Source organism: Sorex araneus, chromosome 3 (assembly GCF_027595985.1).
Source record: "Sorex araneus isolate mSorAra2 chromosome 3, mSorAra2.pri, whole genome shotgun sequence".
NCBI lineage: Eukaryota > Metazoa > Chordata > Mammalia > Eulipotyphla > Soricidae > Sorex > Sorex araneus.
Window position 1 is genome coordinate 175,045,883 of NC_073304.1, and position 20,391 is coordinate 175,066,273.

The window sequence follows — 20,391 nt, forward strand, 5'->3', positions numbered from 1 at the left end:
TCTGTCTCCATGGTTCAGGGTTTATTTTATTCCATCTCTGTCTTGCTCAATAGGAGAGGATTAAGAACTATGAAAATTCACCCCAGAGGAATTTTGAAAATAAACCTGTTAAATGTTATCAATGACTGACTGAAGCATAACATTATGGAGAATAGCTGTGTATATATGCCTATACTATATAGATAACACGTGGCATAGACTCAACAGTGAATGAGAACAAGATGTAACTTTTAGAAACAAAAAACCTTCTAGTACTATTAAAATAATGGAGGAAAGTCAATAGTCATGCTACTGCCAGGAATTTCAATGTTTGTGACTGCACCCCTGAGGGTCCTTATCTCATCCCCATGACTTTCCTCAGCACATTCTTCACATCTTTATTTCTCAAGCTGTAGATCAAGGGATTCAACATTGGGATGACTGTGGTATAAAATACAGAAGCCACCTTCTCCTGGGCCATGCTACTGGTGCTGGCAGATGGTTTAAAATACATAAATATGAGAGAGCCATAAAAGACCCCAACTGCTGTCAAGTGAGAACCACAGGTACCAAAGGCTTTGGATCTGCCCTCAGCGGAAGGGATTCGCAGAATGCTTACAATAATAAAAACATAAGTGATAAAGATGGTTGAAGTTGTTGTCAATAAATTGAACCCACCTACAAGTATGACAAGAAGCACATTTACATCGGTGCTGGAGCAGGCGAGCTTAAGAAGAGGAAATATGTCACAGAAATAATGGTGAACGACATTGTCCCCACAGAAGGAGACCCTCGTCATGGCAAGTGTATGGGCTAAAGCTCCCAATGTGGATACAGTGTAGACGCCAATCACCAAGCCATTGCAAACCTTCTGGGACATGGTGACACTGTACAACAGAGGATTGCAGATAGCTACATATCTGTCATACGCCATGGCAGAGAGCATAAAACACTCTCCAATAGCAAAAACACAAAAGAAAAAGAGCTGGGTCATACATCCAGGATAAGAAATAACATTTTTCTCCCATACAAAGTTTCCCAGGAGTTTGGGGGTAACGACTGAGGAATAAAAGAGATCTAAAAATGACAAATTACCAAGGAAAAAGTACATGGGGGATTGGAGCTTGGAGTTGAAAGCGATCAGGAGGATCATGCCCAGATTCCCCACTACAGTGACCCCATAGATGCCTAGAAACAGGAAGAAGAGAGGCAGCTGGAGTTCTGGCTGGTGTGTTAATCCTTCCAGGACAAACTCAGTCACAGTGGAGTGATTGCACCTGGTCATTTCCATCAGGAGACAGGGAATGTGTGACTAGGAAAAAGAGAAACCACAGAAATTAAGAAAGGGATGTTCCTAAGTCTAATGATAACACTTAATAGTAGGAGAGAAGTGAGAAGCATGATCATGCAGTTGAGACATATCTTATATTACCTAATTTTATAATAATTATAAGTTATGCCAAAACTCAACTGTGTTGATATTTGTATTTTCACATCCGCAGTGAATCTATTTTTGCTTAATTAAAGATATACCAAAAAAAGAAAAAAATCAATACAGAGTCTCCAATAGTCTCATAGAATATCTGATAAGCAAGAACTGGCATTTCTGTATCTGCAAAGATCGCTTTAGTGTCTGGAATGAGAAAGCACCGAGCAATCATCTGGAACCTTGGTGGTAACATCAAGCTTTGTTATGTCTGAAGAAAGTACTTCTGAAGCTTCATAAGCCCTTTGTACACATGAGACATTTTCAGAAAACACAGAGACCCCCAACACACAAATGCCACAGGAAATGGGCAGGAACCTCATATCCAAGAACGAAGGATGATCTGATAGGGAAGCTCAGGCCCTAATTAGACTTGGTTCCAAGTTTGGGATTCAAGTAAATTTTATATCTCCTTTTTTTAAATATGGAAAGATCTTTGACAACTGTGACTTCATCAGACAAAATCATAGGCATAAGAAAGCAGAGGAGAGCACTGTTCTGATCCACTGCTTATGCCCACAGCAAAGGAAAACTCAGTTACTCCTACTCAGCGGGAATCAAGTGAAGCCAATAATACATCAGGGTCAAGCATATTGTTATGTAGTGTTACACCCCTCCCTACTCCCTACTTACTCTCCTCCCAAAAATTTTCATGTTATAATAAACAATTTTACGGAAAGTGCTGAAAATTTGTGTACTTACTTGAATGAGTTTATGTTTTGTTTCCTATAATGTGAGATTATCTCACAGAAAGAGCCAAAGGGCTGGCATCGCCTGTTTCAGTTCAGTGTCATTACCAACACTTAACACTTTAAAAAATTACAAATTAAAGGGCAGTGATTGGAAATGAAGAAATAAAGCCTTATTCTCACCATCTCCAAAGTTGGGATTCTGCTCCAACTGTGTCTCTAATTCAGAGTGTCTCTTCAGAAAAGGGACCTCGTCTCTGCTTTCCGAAAAAGCTGGATGGGTGATCTCTGGGATCTGCTAGAGGGCTAAGATTTAGTGACACTGACTGAACAGAAATCTGGTCCCCTTCCATCCCTCTATCCTGAGCTTCCCTTTCTAAGCAAAGGAATATATGGGCTTGTTGATCACAGGACTTTGACCTCCAAGGAGATGAGTGATTCCGTATTCTCCCAGGACCCCAACATCCAAGAAATATTCTCAGAGGGAAAATTCTCCCCAAAAGACAAAAAGCAATTATCAGATTATGCTTGCACCCAAACAACAACACATGCAGAATAAATGAATTCCCAATGTACATGATTTGTATTTGGAAGGAAAAAAAATTGACCACAACATGATAGTAATTCCCATGTGGAATGGCTGGAAGATGATCACAAACAATTTTGGTGACACTGTTCTTAATTACATCAATATATAGTACCAGCCCCCTGCTCTGTGTTCCATAATCATGGCATGCTCAAAATTGCTCTTAGATTTTTATTAATTTTATTTTATTCTTTTGACCACTACTAGGGCCAAGTCAGATGAATTCTGGAATATTGACTAAGCATCCTAATAATGATCCACATAGGAAAGTCATGACCTCCCTCTTCTGTATATTCTCACTGGATTTGATATAGTTATATCAGAAATTTCTCTCCAGAGCTTATAGGAGCCTTTTGTGGCTCCATTATACTTCATGGCAGAAAACTAGATGCCTTCCTGCAAAGATTAAGAACAAGAAAAGGAAGTCTTATCCCTCTACCTCATAATATTGGTGTAATAAAGGGTCTTGGATATGGTTCAGGGATGGAAAATAACTTATGTGATACAATAATTAAATGAAATAAAATATTAAAATTGGTAGAAAGAATGTTAATGATATAATGCAGGGGTAAATCACTTGCCTTGCAGTGGCCAACTTGAGCTCAGTGCCTGACACCCAGTATTTCAGAATTCATCTCATCTAGTTGGGTTTCCCAGTCCCTACAGAATTATTCCTGAGCACAGAACCAGGAGTAACTCCTGAACTATGTGGTAAAAATAGATAACTATCCATCTGGAATTCAAAGCTCACAGTAAGGAAGGGTGTAATTTTAATATGTAAGTCTTTTATAGAAAGATTGAAGTTTTACATTACCATATATTTTTTGAAGGGGGCCACACCCAGTGATGTCCGGTGGTTACTCCTGACTCTGCGCTCAGGAATTATTCCTGATGGTACTTGGGGGACCAAATGGGATGTTGGAAATAAAACCCAGGTTGCCGGGGGCTGGAGTGATAGCATAGCAGGTAGGGCGTTTGCATTGCACGCAGTCGACCCAGGTTTGATTCCCAACGTCCCATATGGTCCCCTGAGCAGTGCCAGGGGTAATTCCTGAGTGCAGAGCCAGGAGTGATCCCCTGTGCATCGCCAGGTGTGACCCAAAAAGCAAAAAAAAAAAAAAAAACCCAGGTTGCCACATGCAAGACAAATTCCCTACCCACTGTACTATCACTCTGACCCTACCAGGTATGTTTTGTATGTGTGAATCACTGCTTTATTCAGGTTAAGGAAAACAAAATACAGAAAAGTTTTAATGCTGAGCTCTGTTCTCTGTGCAATGTGTTAATATATTTAAAAACTATAAATATGCATTCAAATGGTATTCAGGCAAACAATTAAAGAACTCAGTTTGAGATCTTTGTGCTTACTCAGACAAAATTGTTTGTTTCACTGTACAAAGGACATATTCTTCATTCATTCCAAATGTCATTATGCTCTATTGCCTTGGAGTATAATGGGCACTAACAAAGAGAATATGTTCTTTAATAACAAGTCAATGCATCTTAAGTACATAAGGACTTCTGTCTTTCTGAAATGACATATTTTTTTTAAGTATAAAGAACACAGATGGAAATTAGATCATCTGACCTGAGCTGGAGATTGTGCAGTGTGTGGTAGAGTAATGTAACTTTTGCAGAGACAAATTTATTTTTTTCATTCCATTTCATTGTCAAACATTTAATTTAATTTTACTAGAGAGCCATGTAATTTTATTAAGTAGTCCTGTGACCCCAACCTCTATCAATTTTTCTGCACCATGAATCTGTCAGCCATCAAATGAACAGTTCTACAACTGCAAATATGATGAAAACTTCAGTGTTCTCACTCATCGACAACAGTTGCCAAATCCCATCACTAGATTCCCAGATGCCTCATGAACCAACTTAGAGAGAGCGTTACAGAAGAGCAGAGTGATCTGGGGTTGGGCACTGACTCTGGATGACTGTGCCAGCACAGGAAACCACCAGTGCGATTGTGCTTCTGTTCTTTCCAAACACTGTGTTCCTTCACCAAAGGGAGTTGGTGGGACATAGGTTAGATCAGAATGATGACCAACTAGGATTAACACAGAGGGTGTAACGTGACTCGGGGATCTCCCTTCCCTTCCCATCAGGCTCATTTTTCTTGCTCCCCATGAGAGTCCCTCAGTCAGGATGATGACCCTCCCACCAGTGCCTTCCTCAGGGCCTTCTTCACATCTTTGTTCCTCAGGCTGTAGATCAGGGGGTTCAGCATGGGGATCACCGTGGTGTAGAACACTGATGACACCTTCTCCTCTTCCATAGTATTGCTAGAGGGGGGCTTGAAATACATGAATGTGATAGACCCAAAAAAGATGCCCACGGCCACGATGTGGGAGCTGCAGGTACCAAAGGCTTTGGAGCGACCCTCCGTGGAGCGAATCTGGAGGATGCTGGAGAGGATGAAGGCGTACGAGATGAGCACAGCCAGCGTAGGTGCTAAGGTATTCACTCCTCCGATAATAAACAACAGCACCTCATTGATGTGGGTGCTGGAGCACGAGAGAGTTAATAAGGGAAGAATGTCACAAAAATAATGACGTATGATATGAGACCCACAGAAGGACAACATGGACATGCGAGTTGTATGGACTGTGGCCCCAAAAAACCCCAGTGAATACACCACAACCATCATGATGGAACAGATCCTACGGGACATGACAACATTGTAAAGCAGGGGGCGACAGATAGCAACGTAGCGGTCATAGGCCATGGCTGTCAGAAGGTAGCCTTCGGCAATGACGAAAATGAGGAAGAAATAAAGTTGAGTCATGCACTCCAGAAAGGAAATGGTGTTCTCCTCTGACACAAAGTTCACCAGCATCTTAGGGGTAATTACCGTGGAGTAGCAGAGATCAATGAATGACAAATGACTGAGGAAAAAATACATTGGAGAGTGAAGCTGAGAACTGACTGCGATTAAGAGGATCATGCCCAGGTTCCCAAGCACCGTGACCACATAGATGCCCAGGAACAGGAGGAAGAGTGGCAACTGAAGCTCTGGACACTGGGTTAGACCTTCAAGTATAAATTCAGTCACTGAGGAAGCATTTGAAGTAACCATTTCTTGTAAGGTATTGTCTGTACAAAGAAAGAAGGGAGATTGTGAGTTGGGGAAGTTATTTCTGATTCCCGTGCTAGAAACGCATACCCTAGAATCATCCTTTATTGACTCAACCGTATCATGATTCAAGCCTCTCTCCAAAGACTCAGTGTTTGTTGTTTTTTCTAAAAAAAAAAAAAAAAAAAAAGTCATGGCCGTGGTTCCACCCTACTCTCAAACGCTCTTTTGGAGGTCAGACCCGTTTCACTCTTCCTCCAGGTCAAGCCCTAAGTACGTTATTTTGAAGACAAGCACCAATTTAAAGGATTTAGTTAGTTTTTCATTAAATTGTGTGCCCTCTTTTCCTAGGTAGAGACTATCAAAACCTTGATATTTTTGTCTCAACATAGTTTGTAAATCTCTCATAGCATACAAATATTCCATTTCCAGATGCTTGTGGTTCTGGAATTATGAGCATGAGGAATCATTACTAAGAGTATTGTAAATTACAGAATCTCAACTGAAAAGTTCTAATTAAAAAATCAAAAAATAAAATATAATGATCAATTTGTGTATATTAAAAATAAATTTAAAAATTCTAGTTTGAACCTATTTATCTGAGTCAATATCATTAATATTCTCTAAAATTGGGATTAGAAACATGAAAGGCCTTTTAAAGTGATCACAAGGACATGATCTATAATTTTATAAGGAAATTACAGAATTGCTCTAATAACGTCAGAGGCTCATATTTCTGACTTAATCCTCTGGCCAGAAAACTTCAATAAGTTGATCCTGGAGCCCACTACTTTCAGCACCAGCAGAAATGCCTCTAGACTGTGAACTACAGCATCATGTTGTCACAGGAGGGGAAAGGTTTTTCTCTTTCGGCTTTTTCTTTCTCTGGAGGCGTCGTGGGAACCGCCAGCTTATAAGGCCCACTAAAAAATGGTAAGAGCTTGCAATGATGCAATTTCTGGCAGAAATTTCTCTGGACTTAGCTACTAAAATACCAGAAATCCAAAACTGCGCAGCTGCTATTGCGGCTGCACAACCTCATATGCTCTTCATTCTCAGCAAAAGAAAAACTAATTATCAAATGCTGCCTTTTCGGCAGGCCTGATTGTTGGGGGGAAATTCCAAATAATAATAGTGAGTTTCCTGTTGAAATATTGAATTTAATCAAAGTAAAGAGAAAGTAAAGCGAAAATCATCAGCCACACAGGCGCACGGCGGCAGGGGGGTGCGTGGGATGGGAAGTATACTGGGATTCTTGGTGGTGGAACATGTGCATTGGTGAAAGGGATGGGTATTCAATCACTGTATGACTGAGACTTAAGCCTAAAAGCTTTGTAACTTTTCACATGGTGATTCAATAAAAAAAAAAAATTAAAAAAGAAAAAGAAAACTTCATGGGGCTGGAGTGATAGCACAGCAGTAGGGCGTTTGCCTTGCACGAGGTCAACCCGGGTTCGATTCCCAGCATCCCATATGGTCCTCTGAGCACGGCCAGGGGTTATTCCTGAGTGCAAAGCCAGGAGTAACCCCTGAGCATCACTGGGTGTGACCCAAAAAGCAAAAAAAAAAAAAAAAAAAAAAGCAAAGAAAACTTCAATTAGTCAAAGAATCCTTTTCCTTGTAGTTTTAATTGACAGAAACATGGCATAAATGGTTATCTTAGACCATACTTTGTCTCCTGTTTAAGATACAGCAAAGTTTCTTAGTCCAATTGGCTCTCAGTCCAATTCCTGAGATTTATTTCACAAATCAGTGCTTCCTCCCTGATTCCTGCTTGCTGCAGTTCTAGAGGCCAGACTCTCACAGACCTGATAATATCAGTATCATTAGATCAGAACTGAGCCTTTTTTCTAAGGAAAACTAAATTTGGTCAATTTTCACTGAGTCATATTTAACAACAAAAGATTCCTTGATTTCTGATGCCCAAGAGAGAACACATCAACATTCAATTGTGGTTTGAATTTAAATGCCATTTTCCCCACATCAGAAAAATAATGGAAATTCTTGCATAAAGTGATGCAGATCTTGTTTCTATTTTCAGGCTCTCAAATGTTTCAAAAATTCCTCCAATCTATTTTCTCTATCCCTCCTATCACAGATTGAACAGGTAGCCTATTCCAGTATTGACTGAAAGGCTGAGTCACACAGCATGGGACTATCTCCAAGAACATATCAGAAGAGAGTTCAGTTGCTGAAACCAAGAAATTAGGTTGAAAGAAAAGAGACAGTCATGGCTGATAACTGATTGGCCAATGCAATTAGCACTGTAATCACTGATGATCACGATCAGGATACTCGACTGCTCTGAAGTTTTCCTATGATCCCCTGAAATCACCGAGACTGTGATGTTTTGTGATCCACAGAAGCCGCTGCATGAGTCATCAGGGAGGAGTCAGCATTTGGGTTGAGACCCATTTAGTGGTACCACATTCTACAACAGGCTCCCCAACACCCAAACTCCTTTCATATTCCCAAATACTAGTGAACTCACTACACCTGAAAAGGGTTTTTCTCGGACTCAGAACAGAATCCTCTGCAACTGAGAAATATTCCTGCCAATGTTTGAGACTCAAAACGCTGATCTGCCAGAGTAAATAAAGCCCATTAGGTTCTGCTTTGACAAGCACAGGTGAGATTTTAAAAGGCAGCAATATGGACTAATATTTCACCTTATCTGATGATATTTACCTCACGACTTAACATCTTCAATGTTACTAAGAAGTAAAAACACCTTCAGTATAAACGTCACTATATCCCTTTTTAAAGCTTATTCACTTTTCCAGGGAGAGTCATAGTACAGTGGTGCTAGCCTTGCACACAGCCAATTCAGGATTGATTCCTGGTACCCTATATGGTCCCCAAGCCCACCAGGAGTTTGCCTGAGTGCAGAGACAGGAGTAAGCCCTGAGCACCACCAGGCATGGCCCCAAAATAAACAGACAAAAAAGTAAAATAAAACTTATTCACTTTTTATCGCACTAAGGTCCTCTCTTACTAGTATGTTATTCTTTTTCCCCAAGAAATAATTTTAACAAACCTGGAGATCAAATGGGGGTAATAAATTTACAGGGAGGAAACATGATACATTTATTTAAGCTTATGATAATGAGAAGAACAATTTCTCAATGAAAAGAAAATTATTTTTAAAGTGGGTAAAAAAAGACAAACTACACAGTTGTCTAGGACTCAGCATATAAAAACTAGATGCATTCCAAAAAGTTCATTCGCATAAGAATGATTGCCTTGTTAACTACAACACCCAAAAGGAGAGAGAACAAAAGGAAATGGCCTGCCGCAGAGGCAGGGTGGGGTGGTGGGGGATGGGGTGGGGGGGAGGGATACTGAGAACATTGGTGGAGGAGAATGGGCACTGGTGGAGGGATGGGCAAATGATGACTGTATGACTGAAATGCAAACACGAAAGTTCTTAAGTTTGTAACTGTATCTCATGGTAATTCACTAATAAAAAAATTTTAATAATAATAATAATGGTGATTAGCATTGCAAAATAAAAAAGAATGATTGCCTTGAGCCAAGCATAGTACAAGGAGGCAGAGCTCTCACCTCTCATCTTATCAGTACCTATGATCCCTGGCACCGCAAATGGTCCCCCAAGACCCACCTGAAGTGATCCCTGAGCACACCAGATGTGCCCCCCCAAACAAAGAATGACTGGCTTGACAAATACAAAGATTATTATTTTTTCAATATATTTAACTCAAGAAGGCAGGGAAATAAGAAGTGCAATATTCAAATTTCCTACCAAAATAAATGAGTAAAGAAAATACTTTCAAGTTAAGCAATAATAATATCTGAGAGATTTCAATGGAATGTTGTCCTATGAAATTGAATTCAGTATGTACAATTTGCAAAGCAAGTATGTTTCTCTGTGGGAAGACTATTTCTCTCCCAATTATTCTCCCCCAAAGCTGTTGGTTTATGATACTGACATTTTCAACTAGCACAGAGTGTTTGTCTTGCACACTACCGACCCAGGTTCCATTCCTCTGCCCCTCTCAGAGAGCCCAGCAAGCTACTGAGAGTATCCCACCTGCATGGCAAAGCCTGGCAAGCTCTCCGTGGCATATTCAATATGCCAAAAACAGTAACAACAAGTCTCACAATGGAGACGTTACTGGTGCCTGCTCGAGCAAATCGATGAGCAACAGGATGACAATGACAATGACAGTGACAATGCCACTGCCACCACAGCACAGACGGAAAACAATTTCTTCCACAGAAAGCAGAAATGGCTCTTTGGGGGAAGTAGCTGGTGTTTATATATCAACAATTCAGGGAAACAAGAATACTCCTCACTCCCCAGATCTGTCACCAAGTCACACATGAAGCATGCAGGGTACATGTGTGTGTTTCTGTGTACATAAACCTGTGCCTTACTAAATAAAAAGCACAACTATGGAGCATGTTTCTTTAACAGACGAACAAATCTAGCATGACAATCCTTCTTGTTAACTCCTACCTTTAAAACATAGACCTGTTCAGAGCATGCCCAGAGCAAGTCATTGACAACTCTGGGTCTTTTCTTCCTGTCTGTAAAAGTAATAAAAAATATTTTTAAATCTGGACTGAGGTCTGGGAACTTTAAGCCACTACACAACTATCAGTTACTATAGTGTATTATTTTATATACTTATAAAATAGTTCTTTATTTATAAAAAAATACTTTGTATTATGCCAAAGCCACAGCCAAACTGCTGGCACCCTCATCCCTGGGGATGTTAAGGGGTAAGTGTGTGAGTTTATTCAGTGAAGTGTCTCAGAAAAAAAATAAATAAACACTCTGACAAGAAAAAAGCTTCAGAAGTTTTCATTCAAGACACAAAGAAGCCAGGAAATTCCTGTGGTCCCCAAAGCAGCTTCGGCAGAACTGCCAAGCATTGGATGCATGTAAACCTACAAATAACAGCACACAATTGTTCATATGTAAGAAGGAGATGTCTTGCCAATTGCATCCACTTTCTTGTCTCTCTTACAAACAGCTACTGTGCACAGTGCCCAGGCAAACCCAAAGCAGCGCCAAGAGGTCCTTAAATACTTTCCACATCTAAGTAATCTCAACAATTCTGAGATGGTTAGAATTTAGATACAGAGGCTGGAGCAATAGTACAGCAGGTAGGGCTCTTGCCTTGCACACTGTTGACCCAGGTTCAATCCCCAAAACCAACTTTGTTCCCCCCAGCCCTGCCAGGAGTGATTCCTGAGCACAGAGCCAGAAGCCCTGAGTGCCACCAGACCTGGGTCAAAACAAACATAAAAGAGAATCATAATAAAATGTTAATACTAAACTTGACACTCTGTATGGCATTTGCCAAGCATGCCTTTGATGGGAGACCATCTGACTTTGAAAAGCATCTGCCTAAGAGCAGAGACTCCAGGGAAATCGGTGGCACAGACTTCAGAGGGCGACCCATCAAACACAGAACCAAGAGACATTGATGGAGGGTCGTGGGCACTTAGTGCAATTCCTCTGTACACCAACACCATAAACTTTAACACTCTTGTAACTGTAATATTACCTAAACTATGACTTAATTTCTAATCATAATAAAACATTAAAAATATATTGGACTCCATGGAACTTGTTTAGCTTATTGGGATTTTGATAGGAAATACTGGAACTGAAATACAGGTCATGGAGAGAAATCTCCATGGACACTTGCATAGGCATTTGCATCCAATGTACAGATGGGCAGAGAGTAACTAAATACAATAAAATCTAAGTTTTCCATTTCTAATATTTTCCAGCAGTAGACTTCTCTTGCATCTTTTAAGTCCTTTTGAACTATTAGTGAATACAATCTTTCAAGAAAAACTAATATGAGAATAGAGTGCTTTAAGGCAATGCCAGAGCTCACCCAGAGTCCAGACTTTTGCTCAAATCTTGGCTATGCCATCAGACAGTTTTGTGACTTTGGGGGGAAACTGTACCAACTCTGACTCAATATCCTTGTCTGTCCGTTTTGTGTGTTTGCTTGTTTGGGGGCCAGGCCGGGCTGTGTTCAGGGCTTTGTCCTGGCTCTGCCTTCAGGGATCACTTCTGGTGAGCTCATGGGACTATGTGGGAATTGAAAGTGAGTCAGTACATGCCAGGTAAGCACCCCGCCTGAGGAACTATTGCTCCAGCCCCTGCCCCTGCCAATCCTATTGGAATTGCTTCCAATTGATAGGGTCTCTTTCAAAAAGAGCTTTATATTATGTATTATGAACTTTCGGATAATATAAACCTAATATCTTATACGTGATTAACCCAACCATTTAAATAAAATCATTTCAAATGCCAGAGGAGTTGCTTCCATGGCTTCTGATTGATATTCTCTTACCTTAATTTGCCTTCAAAAACCAAATCCTATATGGAGTGGAAATGTTGAGAGGGGTGTAGTATATACAACTACAAATTCCCAGTGGTTTACAAATTCTCTCATGATTTGGTTCTGTGTGCATTACACAATTAATGATCAAACAACAATAACAAATTAAAGCTCTAATGAATCTCAGAAATATTTCATCACCCAAGGGATTGGTCTCTGTTAATGGGTTCCATCCTGGCATGTTCCCCAAGGAATGTAGCACTAGAAGTCCCCTGAGCACTGCTGGGGATGGCCCTGGTGTCCCCTGGCACCTCCTGGGTGGCCTCAGTGGTCCCTGGCCCTTTGGGGCCCAAGTGACAACATATTTTCGGCTGTAGCAAGGAACTGACCATCCCCATTGGCCAAGAACCACTGGGGAGTGGCTCCCTGACCCCTAAGCACTGCTGGAAAGTACAAAAAAATAAAATATAAAAGTCAATAATAAACATTGCACATTATAAAATGTTATAAAAAGACCAAGTATTTTGCGACATTGTTTTCAGTGAGTATTTTATCCGAATCTCTGTTCCAGTTGCCCTCAGACAGCCCGAGATCCTGGTTGCCCAGGAAACCTCTGAATTGTTCTATTTAATAATCCATCTGTTTTCTGCCCTATAAGAATATATGAGATCTCAAGTAATTGTTGCATTAATTACACTTTCCTTTTTATATTGCTCTTCTCCCCGTTTCAATTGTTTTCTGGATTTTCAAAATTTGATCACAACATTTCGAGGCATTTATTCTGTGTGCAATAATTCATATCCTTTTTCTCAAATCAAAACAATAAACCACTCATTATACATTAATTTATGGCCTCTATACTATCCTGTCTTGGATTCCTATTTGAACACTCTCTCTGTGTCTCTGTCTCTCGCTCTCTCTGTCTCTCTCTTTCTCTATGACCTAGATTCACATTCAGATTGTCTCTCCTTGTCCTCTGCTGCTTATTATACAATTTACTCTGATCATTTTTCTATTCATCATTTCTCTCCTCCACTGTGCTTAACCTACCATTTTATCGATACATCTACATTTTATTCCAATAATTACATAATTATTTTCCATTAGTTCATAACTCGGTGGAGCAGAACACTGTTAGGATCCATGTCCTTGGACATCTATTAGAGAACATAAGAACATTTGCTTAAAATGATTAAAGCTACAAAGAAGAAATCAAACACTAAAAGTCTAAAATACGATAAAAAAAAAAAGTAACAGATTTGAATTAAGATTAAAGGTATCTTCTAAAATAAATAGGACCTATTGAGTGCCCAACAAACATGTAAAATTAAACAAGCACAATTATACAAGTACAATGGAGGAAAACCAAGTCTCAATTCATGAGAAAAGGCCCAAGTGGGTGTTCATTCAGTTGTCCTGTTTGCATGTGAATGGAGCTGAGGTGGGCAGCAGGAAAAGCTGCAGACTTCTCACCTCAGCAGTCCCTCCAGTTCCTCAGAGAGACCCCTGCAGGGCACCAGCATGTCTGCTGCCCTTTGTCTTTCTGTCATTCTCAGGCACTGTGGGACAAAACTATGCCTGTGCCTTTGCCAGTCATTCAGCCAGAAGCTGAGCAGTATTCTCTGTGCCCTCCATGCCTCTGACTTCAGCTGCATTTGCCCCCTAAGTCTCTGCCAGGTTCAGCACCTACCAGACATCATGTCGTGTGCTTAGAGAGGGATCTCCCTCTCCCAAGCAGGGAGCTGCAGGGATCCCTCCCAGTGTTCTCGGCCAACAGGCTGGGTCTGAGGATGTGGAGCCGCTTGAGCCCTGCAGTGCCAAAGACCACTAGTACCATCCCGGCTGCGTCCCAAGGACACATCTGACAGTGCTGTGGAAGGCTTCTCCAGGACTACATCCAGTGATGCTCAGGGGACCATCTGGTGCCAGGGAGAAAACCTGGGTGGGTCAGAAGCAAGGGGTGTGCTTAAACCTCTGTACTAACTCTCCAGCCTCTGTAGGTTGTTTTTAAACCATTTCCGCTCTCCTAAAGTCCTCCACCACTGTCTCTACTAGCAGATGGTAATCCCTTTTCAGCATATGATGGAAATAGAGAACCTGAGGGAGTATGGAAAACATTAAGGAACAGAACTCCTCCCTAGCTAGAAAAATCAAAGCCCTAGCTCTGGCTTTCCTGCTTCCATTCGACGCAGCTTAAATGGCAGAGCAGAATGACGCAGCTTCCTCTCGACATGCTCTTCATGGTCCTCGAAGAAGCCTCTATATTGCTCTACTTGTTCCTCCTTTGGCATCCAACCTGTGTCTTTCCTTCCCTGAACTGTCTCTTTTCTTTGTTTCTATTCATTAAAATAGAATTTACATAATATTCCTTTCAGCTGTATATTGTATACAAAACAGTATTAACTGTCATTACCAGGTGTGACACTTCCCAGACCAATTTTATTTCTAACTGGAAATCTGGCCACCTTCACTCATTTGATGTTGACTCACAGAACATTCAAACTGAATAGTTACAAATCACTAAATTAATCAGATAGGAATATAATCAGTCACTCGGGAACAATATCAAAAGTACAGTTTCATCAGCCCTACTCACAGATCTATAGTTGAGTAGGTGTGACATGGAATCAGGAGATCACAATTTTAAACATTTCAAAAGTATATGAAAACAATTAAGCCAGTGCCTTTCATAGTGATATAAATCACAGAAAATAAGAATTTGGTGAGGAGATGGTGCTCTGATAAGATTATTTTTCACATGCTAAGTTCAGATGCCTAAAGAATACTCTAACAGAGATACTACGAAATTCAAATACGGACTCTAAAGTTTTATCTGAAGGAATTATTACCACTACCAAACAACATTTATCTGCAATGAATGGGAAAAAAATACTTGAAAAATTTGTGAATCCTCCCTCTAAATTTTGAAAGGAAAAGAGCAAAAGGGAAGAGAAACAACAAGAATAAGAAGAAACAAAATTTCTCCCTCACTGGATACCCATCCCATGCTACAGTCATGTGAATTTCTTCCTTATTACCCTACAAAGTAATATGGTCCCCAGTAGATTGGGGGGGTTAATTTTAAGTTCAACACTCCATCTGTTTTCTTCACCCCTTACTTCAAGAAAGAACTCTATAGAGTAACAAAGTAGCACTGTAGTCCCATTGTTCATCAATTTGCTCCAGCGGGCACCGGTAACATCTCCATTATGAAGCTTGTTGTTACTGTTTTTGGCATATAGAATATGCCACAGGTAGTTTGTCAGGCTTTGCTGTGTGGACAGGATACTCTCAGTAGCTTGCCGGGCTCTCTGAGAGGGACAAGGAATTCAATCCGGGTCAGCCACGTGCAAGGCAAACACCCTATCCACTGTGCTATAGTTAATACTGGTCCAACATAGGAAAACGCCTTTTGACTCAAGACTTCATTAAAAAATCCATCTAATCTCCAATGCACTATATAGAATAACTTATTAACTATGACCCAATATAAATCTATATTTCTACAATGTTCATCATCACTGTATCACTATCATCGCATTGCTCATCGATTTGCTCAAGCGGGCACCAGTAAATCTCCATTTGAGACTTGCTGTTACTGTTTTTGGCATAACAAATATGCCATGGGTAGCTTGCCAGGCTCTGCCGTGCGGGTGAAATACTCTCAGTAGCTCTCCGAGAGGGGTGGAGGAATCAAACCTGGGTTGGCCGCATACAAGGCAAATGCCCCATGCACTGTGCTATCGCTCCAGCCCAATGTTTATCATAACATGAAAAAATAATAAAATATGTGCACCTATCCTAATTCATTTACCAGTATTTGTTTCAATAAGTTCAGCATAACAACAAAAGTTTTCTTCAAAGGCTTTACTTTCACACATTATACCTCTCTCCCAATCCCAAAGGAATTGTTCAAAGTAATGGAGTAAGTTCAAACAGAATAAATAAGATGGATTAAATATAATTTAATATTATAACAGGAAAGGAAGAAGAGACTATGTATAACTAGTGATAAATACTAAGAAGATCTATATACAAGAAGTAGAAAAAATATTGAAAGCAGCCTTAAATTCAGCTAACCATGAATTTTTTTAATTGCATAAGAAATCTATGAACTGAAACTACCAAACATACAAATGCAAAAAGTCACCAACTCTTATCAAAATTTTCTCTTATTCAGCATTTTTCTCAGAGCATCTTTAACATCTTTGTTCTGCAAGCTGTAAATCAAGGGGTTCATCATGGGACCACATTGGTATAAAAGACAGAGGAGATTTTTCCCTGGTCCATAGTCCCTGCAGAAGGTGGCTTGAGATACATGAATGAAGTCGATCCAAAGCAGAGAGAAAAAGCAATGATGTGGGAGCTGCAGGTGCTTAAAGCCTTGGACCTGTCCTCCGTGGAGCTCATGAGAAGATGCTGCAGACAATGGAACCATAAAAGAAGATGGTGAGACAGGGCACGGCAATGTTGATGCCCACCACAATGACCACAACCATCTCGTTGACGTAGGTGTCTGTGCAGGAGAGCTGCAGCACAGGAAGGAGGTCACAAAAGTAGTGGTTGATGGTGCTGGCATCACAGAAGGTCAGTCTCAGCATGAATCCAGTGTGGGCCAGGGAACCAGAAAACGCCATCAAGTAGGAGGCAAGCATCAGGCTGGCACACACCTTAGGGGACATGGCGATGCTATACGTCAGTGGGTTGCAGATGGCCACATAGCGGTCATAGGCATGGACGTCAGCACATAGCACTCAGAAATGGAAAAAAAAGCAGAAGTAAAGCTGGGTCATGCACCCTGTGTAGGAGATAATATTCTTCTCTGACATGAAGTCAACTAGCATCTTGGGTGTAAACACAGTAGAATAAAAGAGGTTCACAAACAACAGGTTAAAGAGGAAAAAGTAGGAGCTGGAGAGATAGCACAGCAGGTAGGGCGTTTGCCTTGCACGCGGCCGACCCGGGTTCAAATCCCAGCATCCCATATGGTCCCCTGATCATGGCCAGGGGTAATTCCTGAGTGCAGAGCCAGGAGTAACCCCTGTGCATCGCCAGGTGTGACCCAAAAAGCAAAAAAAAAAAAAAAAAAAAAAAAAAAAAGAGGAAAAAGTACATGGGAGTCTGGAGATTGGAATTCAGCCCAATGAGAGTCATCAAACCCATGTTTCCCAACACGGTGACTATATACATTACTAGAAAGATGACGAGCAAGAGAAGTTGGAGACCTGGTTGGTCTGTTAATCCTTCCAAGATGAATTCAGTCACTAAAGAGCCATTGGCAGGAGCCATTCTTCTCCAAGGGAATCTGAGATCACAGGAAGAAAAGTCATGGTGAACAAATTGGTTTGACCCTCAATATTTCCTCTCACTCACAAGGTGAATGCACTGGGAGTATCTGAGTCTAGTTCAAACTGGACCCCAGAGGAAGGGCGGAAATGCCCAGAGATTGCTACCAATTATAAACACAAAGTCAGAGGAAACCCAAAAGGGCGAAAAAACAAGAAACTGCACCCAGACAACTGTATCTTCACTCCAGATGGACCTTCTGCTCACCCATAAAATTGGAGACAGTAAGTAACCTTAGCTGCTAGAGGGTGACTGCTTTGTGGAGAATGCATTAGTAATGAAAGGGAAGACAGGAAGCTGTTTCTAATGCAAAACGGAGTGATGGAATCTAAAAAGGATGACTGCCCAGTGTCACAGAGCAAAAGACCCAGATGCAAGAGTGCATGTTGGAGCCCTGGAGAGAGAATTGACTGATATAATATTCTCCTTCTCAAACAGAATTTCCCACCAGTTTTACTTGAGTCTACACACTGAAAACTGGGAAAGAGCAAATGTGATCTGACTTCCATCTCAAGCAAAGAGAGAACAAATATCAACGTATTCAGAAACTCACCCACCTGGAGGTAGAACCTCAGTGCATATCATTATTTTTGTTCTCATGATCCTGAAAGGCCAATGTTTGTTCAAAATCTTGTTTCTTTGATTCTAAGGAAGTGTAGACCACAAGTAATTGCTGGTAGGATGTCAAAATCTCCTAGATATATAAGTCACAATCTATGGCATTTATTTCTCTCAGCATTCACTAAAAACAAAGTCTTTGTTATAATCACTTTGGCCACTTGTAATGTGCATCTACATCACACTCTATAAGCAGGGCCTGAGCCCGCTCACTTGCCTCGCAGAGAGAGTTTTCAGGTTTAACAGGGAACTGAGAGCATTGCAGTTACTCCCTGGGGAATCACTGTCACTGTCATCCCATTGCTCATCGATTTTCTCGAGTGGGCACCAGTAATATCTCCATTGTGAGATTTCTTGTTAATGTTTTTGGCATATGGAATACACCACGGATAGCTTCTCAGGCTCTGCCGTGCGGACGGAATACTGTTGGTACTTGCCGGGCTCTCCGAGAGGGACAGAGGAATCCACCCTGGGTAATATTTGTCTCAAATTCCTTAGGGACTCAATATGTTTTACTGTTTTTCTCTTCCCTGTAGCAACTGTACATCCCTCACAAAAGAGCCAAAAATCAACATTCCCAGGTCAGCCAGGGGGCAGAGGACCAGGCGGACACACTCCTTCCCCACCTGAACACACTGACTTGAAGACAATTCCTGCACAGATTCCTCCTGGAAGGGATCCAGAATCTAGTGAATAGGGTCCTGCACTCCGTTCATCCAAGAAATAAAGACACAGGGAAGCAGTTAGAGAAATTCAAGGGTCTGGTCATAAGATCTATCTGAGGACCGCCCCTGTGCATTCACAGTTCCCTAGGAAGGTTAGCGGTGCTCAATACAAACCCCAACTTCTGAGGGCCTCCAGAGAAGACCAGTTTCTATAAGAGCCTGACTCAGATGGGTGAGGGGGACCCGGGAAACGAGCACAGTTGAGCAACTTGAGGACACAGCATCACCCCCGCCCCTCCCACTGGCCCTGTGCTGAACTGGACTGTCAAGTCTTGGCCTCAAGTTTCCTCTTGGTGATAATAATAATAATAATAATAATAATAATAATAATAATAATAATAAGGATGGGGTGGAGGTTGCATTCCTATATGCTCTGGAACCCACTACCTCAGGAAGCTGCTGAGTTCAAAAATCCTCCAGTCTCACCTGTCCGGTGCTGATGGGATTTGGCAATAGCCAATGGACTCAAAATCTAAATGGCCCTCAGTGTCTGGCAAGGGGCTAAGTTGTATTTCTTCAGTACAAAGCCAATCCACTGAGCTTAGGACAGGTGGCTATTTTGTCTACAGTTCATAAATTCAAGGAAAGAAGATATATTAAATTAGTTTGAAAGTTTTCCACAAACCAGCCCTGGTAAAGTAGAAATATATGATCTACCTGACAGAAAATTTAAAATAAAACTGTCCCTATCAGAGAAGGGAAATTTTCTCAACTGCAAATTTGTGTTGATAGGATCATCTAGCGAAACAGCTCCCTCTTCTGGGAATCTTTCACTTAGACAATTTGATTTTTTTTTTTTTTTTTACTTAGACAAGTGTTGAAGCTATTTTAAAAGTCAGTTTAGAGAATTTCCCGAGTGAAAATGTCTAATAAAATTTTAAAATAAAATTGAGATCCTGGAAATATATTGATTTTAGCACTGTAGCTGGGTTCCGGAGGTCTTCGGCTGCCGGGGCTCTGGCAGCCGAAGACCTCCGGCTTCAGGGCGGGGAGGGAGACTCAACCCACCCCCTCCGAGGTTAGGGATAGTGATAGCACTGTAACACTGTTGTCCCCTTGTTCATCGATTTGCTCAAGCAGACACTAGTAATGTCTCCATTGTGAGACCTGTTGTTACTGTTTTTGGCATATCAAATACACCATGGGTAGCTTGCCAGGCTCTGCCATTCGGGCGGGATACTCTCAGTAGCTTGCCAGGCTCTCCGAGAGGAAAAACTGCACCAAGGATTACACATACAAAGACCAATGATCAAGCCCTTACTCTCTCCATTATCTGAACATAACTGTTTTCTACCTTAAATTCTACCCTGGTCTGTATGAAAAATGCATTTTCAGGCAGGTGAAATATAAAATGCTTTAACACTGAATTCCTACACTCAGCATGAGCATGCTTATTGCTGAATTACCTCTAAGCTTCAATTACGATGATGATAACAGGCTGCTTCTGCTGTTGCCCTATAATATTCTAGTGAAGGAAGCACAGCTGTTTTTTCTATGTGTAAACACTGCTGTATTTCTGTAACATCAAATTCCTTTTCATTACAAATACCC

General features: G+C 41.1%; 2 protein-coding genes and 1 pseudogene across 2 annotated transcripts; all 3 read right to left on the reverse strand.

Annotated features, from left to right (window-relative positions):
- Positions 1-334: 334 nt before the first annotated feature.
- LOC101546364 (olfactory receptor 8D1-like) lies at positions 335-1,270 on the reverse strand. Its single transcript, XM_004605136.2, has one exon. It carries the CDS (start codon positions 1,268-1,270, stop codon positions 335-337), a length of 936 nt encoding a protein of 311 aa, XP_004605193.2.
- A 3,619-nt stretch (positions 1,271-4,889) lies between these two features.
- LOC101546622 (olfactory receptor 8D2-like) lies at positions 4,890-5,828 on the reverse strand. Its single transcript, XM_004605137.2, has one exon. It carries the CDS (start codon positions 5,823-5,825, stop codon positions 4,890-4,892), a length of 936 nt encoding a protein of 311 aa, XP_004605194.1. The 5' UTR covers positions 5,826-5,828.
- Positions 5,829-16,310: 10,482 nt separating this feature from the next.
- LOC101537363 (olfactory receptor 147-like) lies at positions 16,311-17,440 on the reverse strand (annotated as a pseudogene).
- Between the last annotated feature and the right edge of the window lie 2,951 nt (positions 17,441-20,391).

Coding starts and splice junctions, on each gene's coding strand:
- LOC101546364 (XM_004605136.2), bottom strand. CDS start 1,270: ATGGAAATGACCAGGTGCAATCACTCCACTGTGACTGAGTTTGTCCTG.
- LOC101546622 (XM_004605137.2), bottom strand. CDS start 5,825: ATGGTTACTTCAAATGCTTCCTCAGTGACTGAATTTATACTTGAAGGT.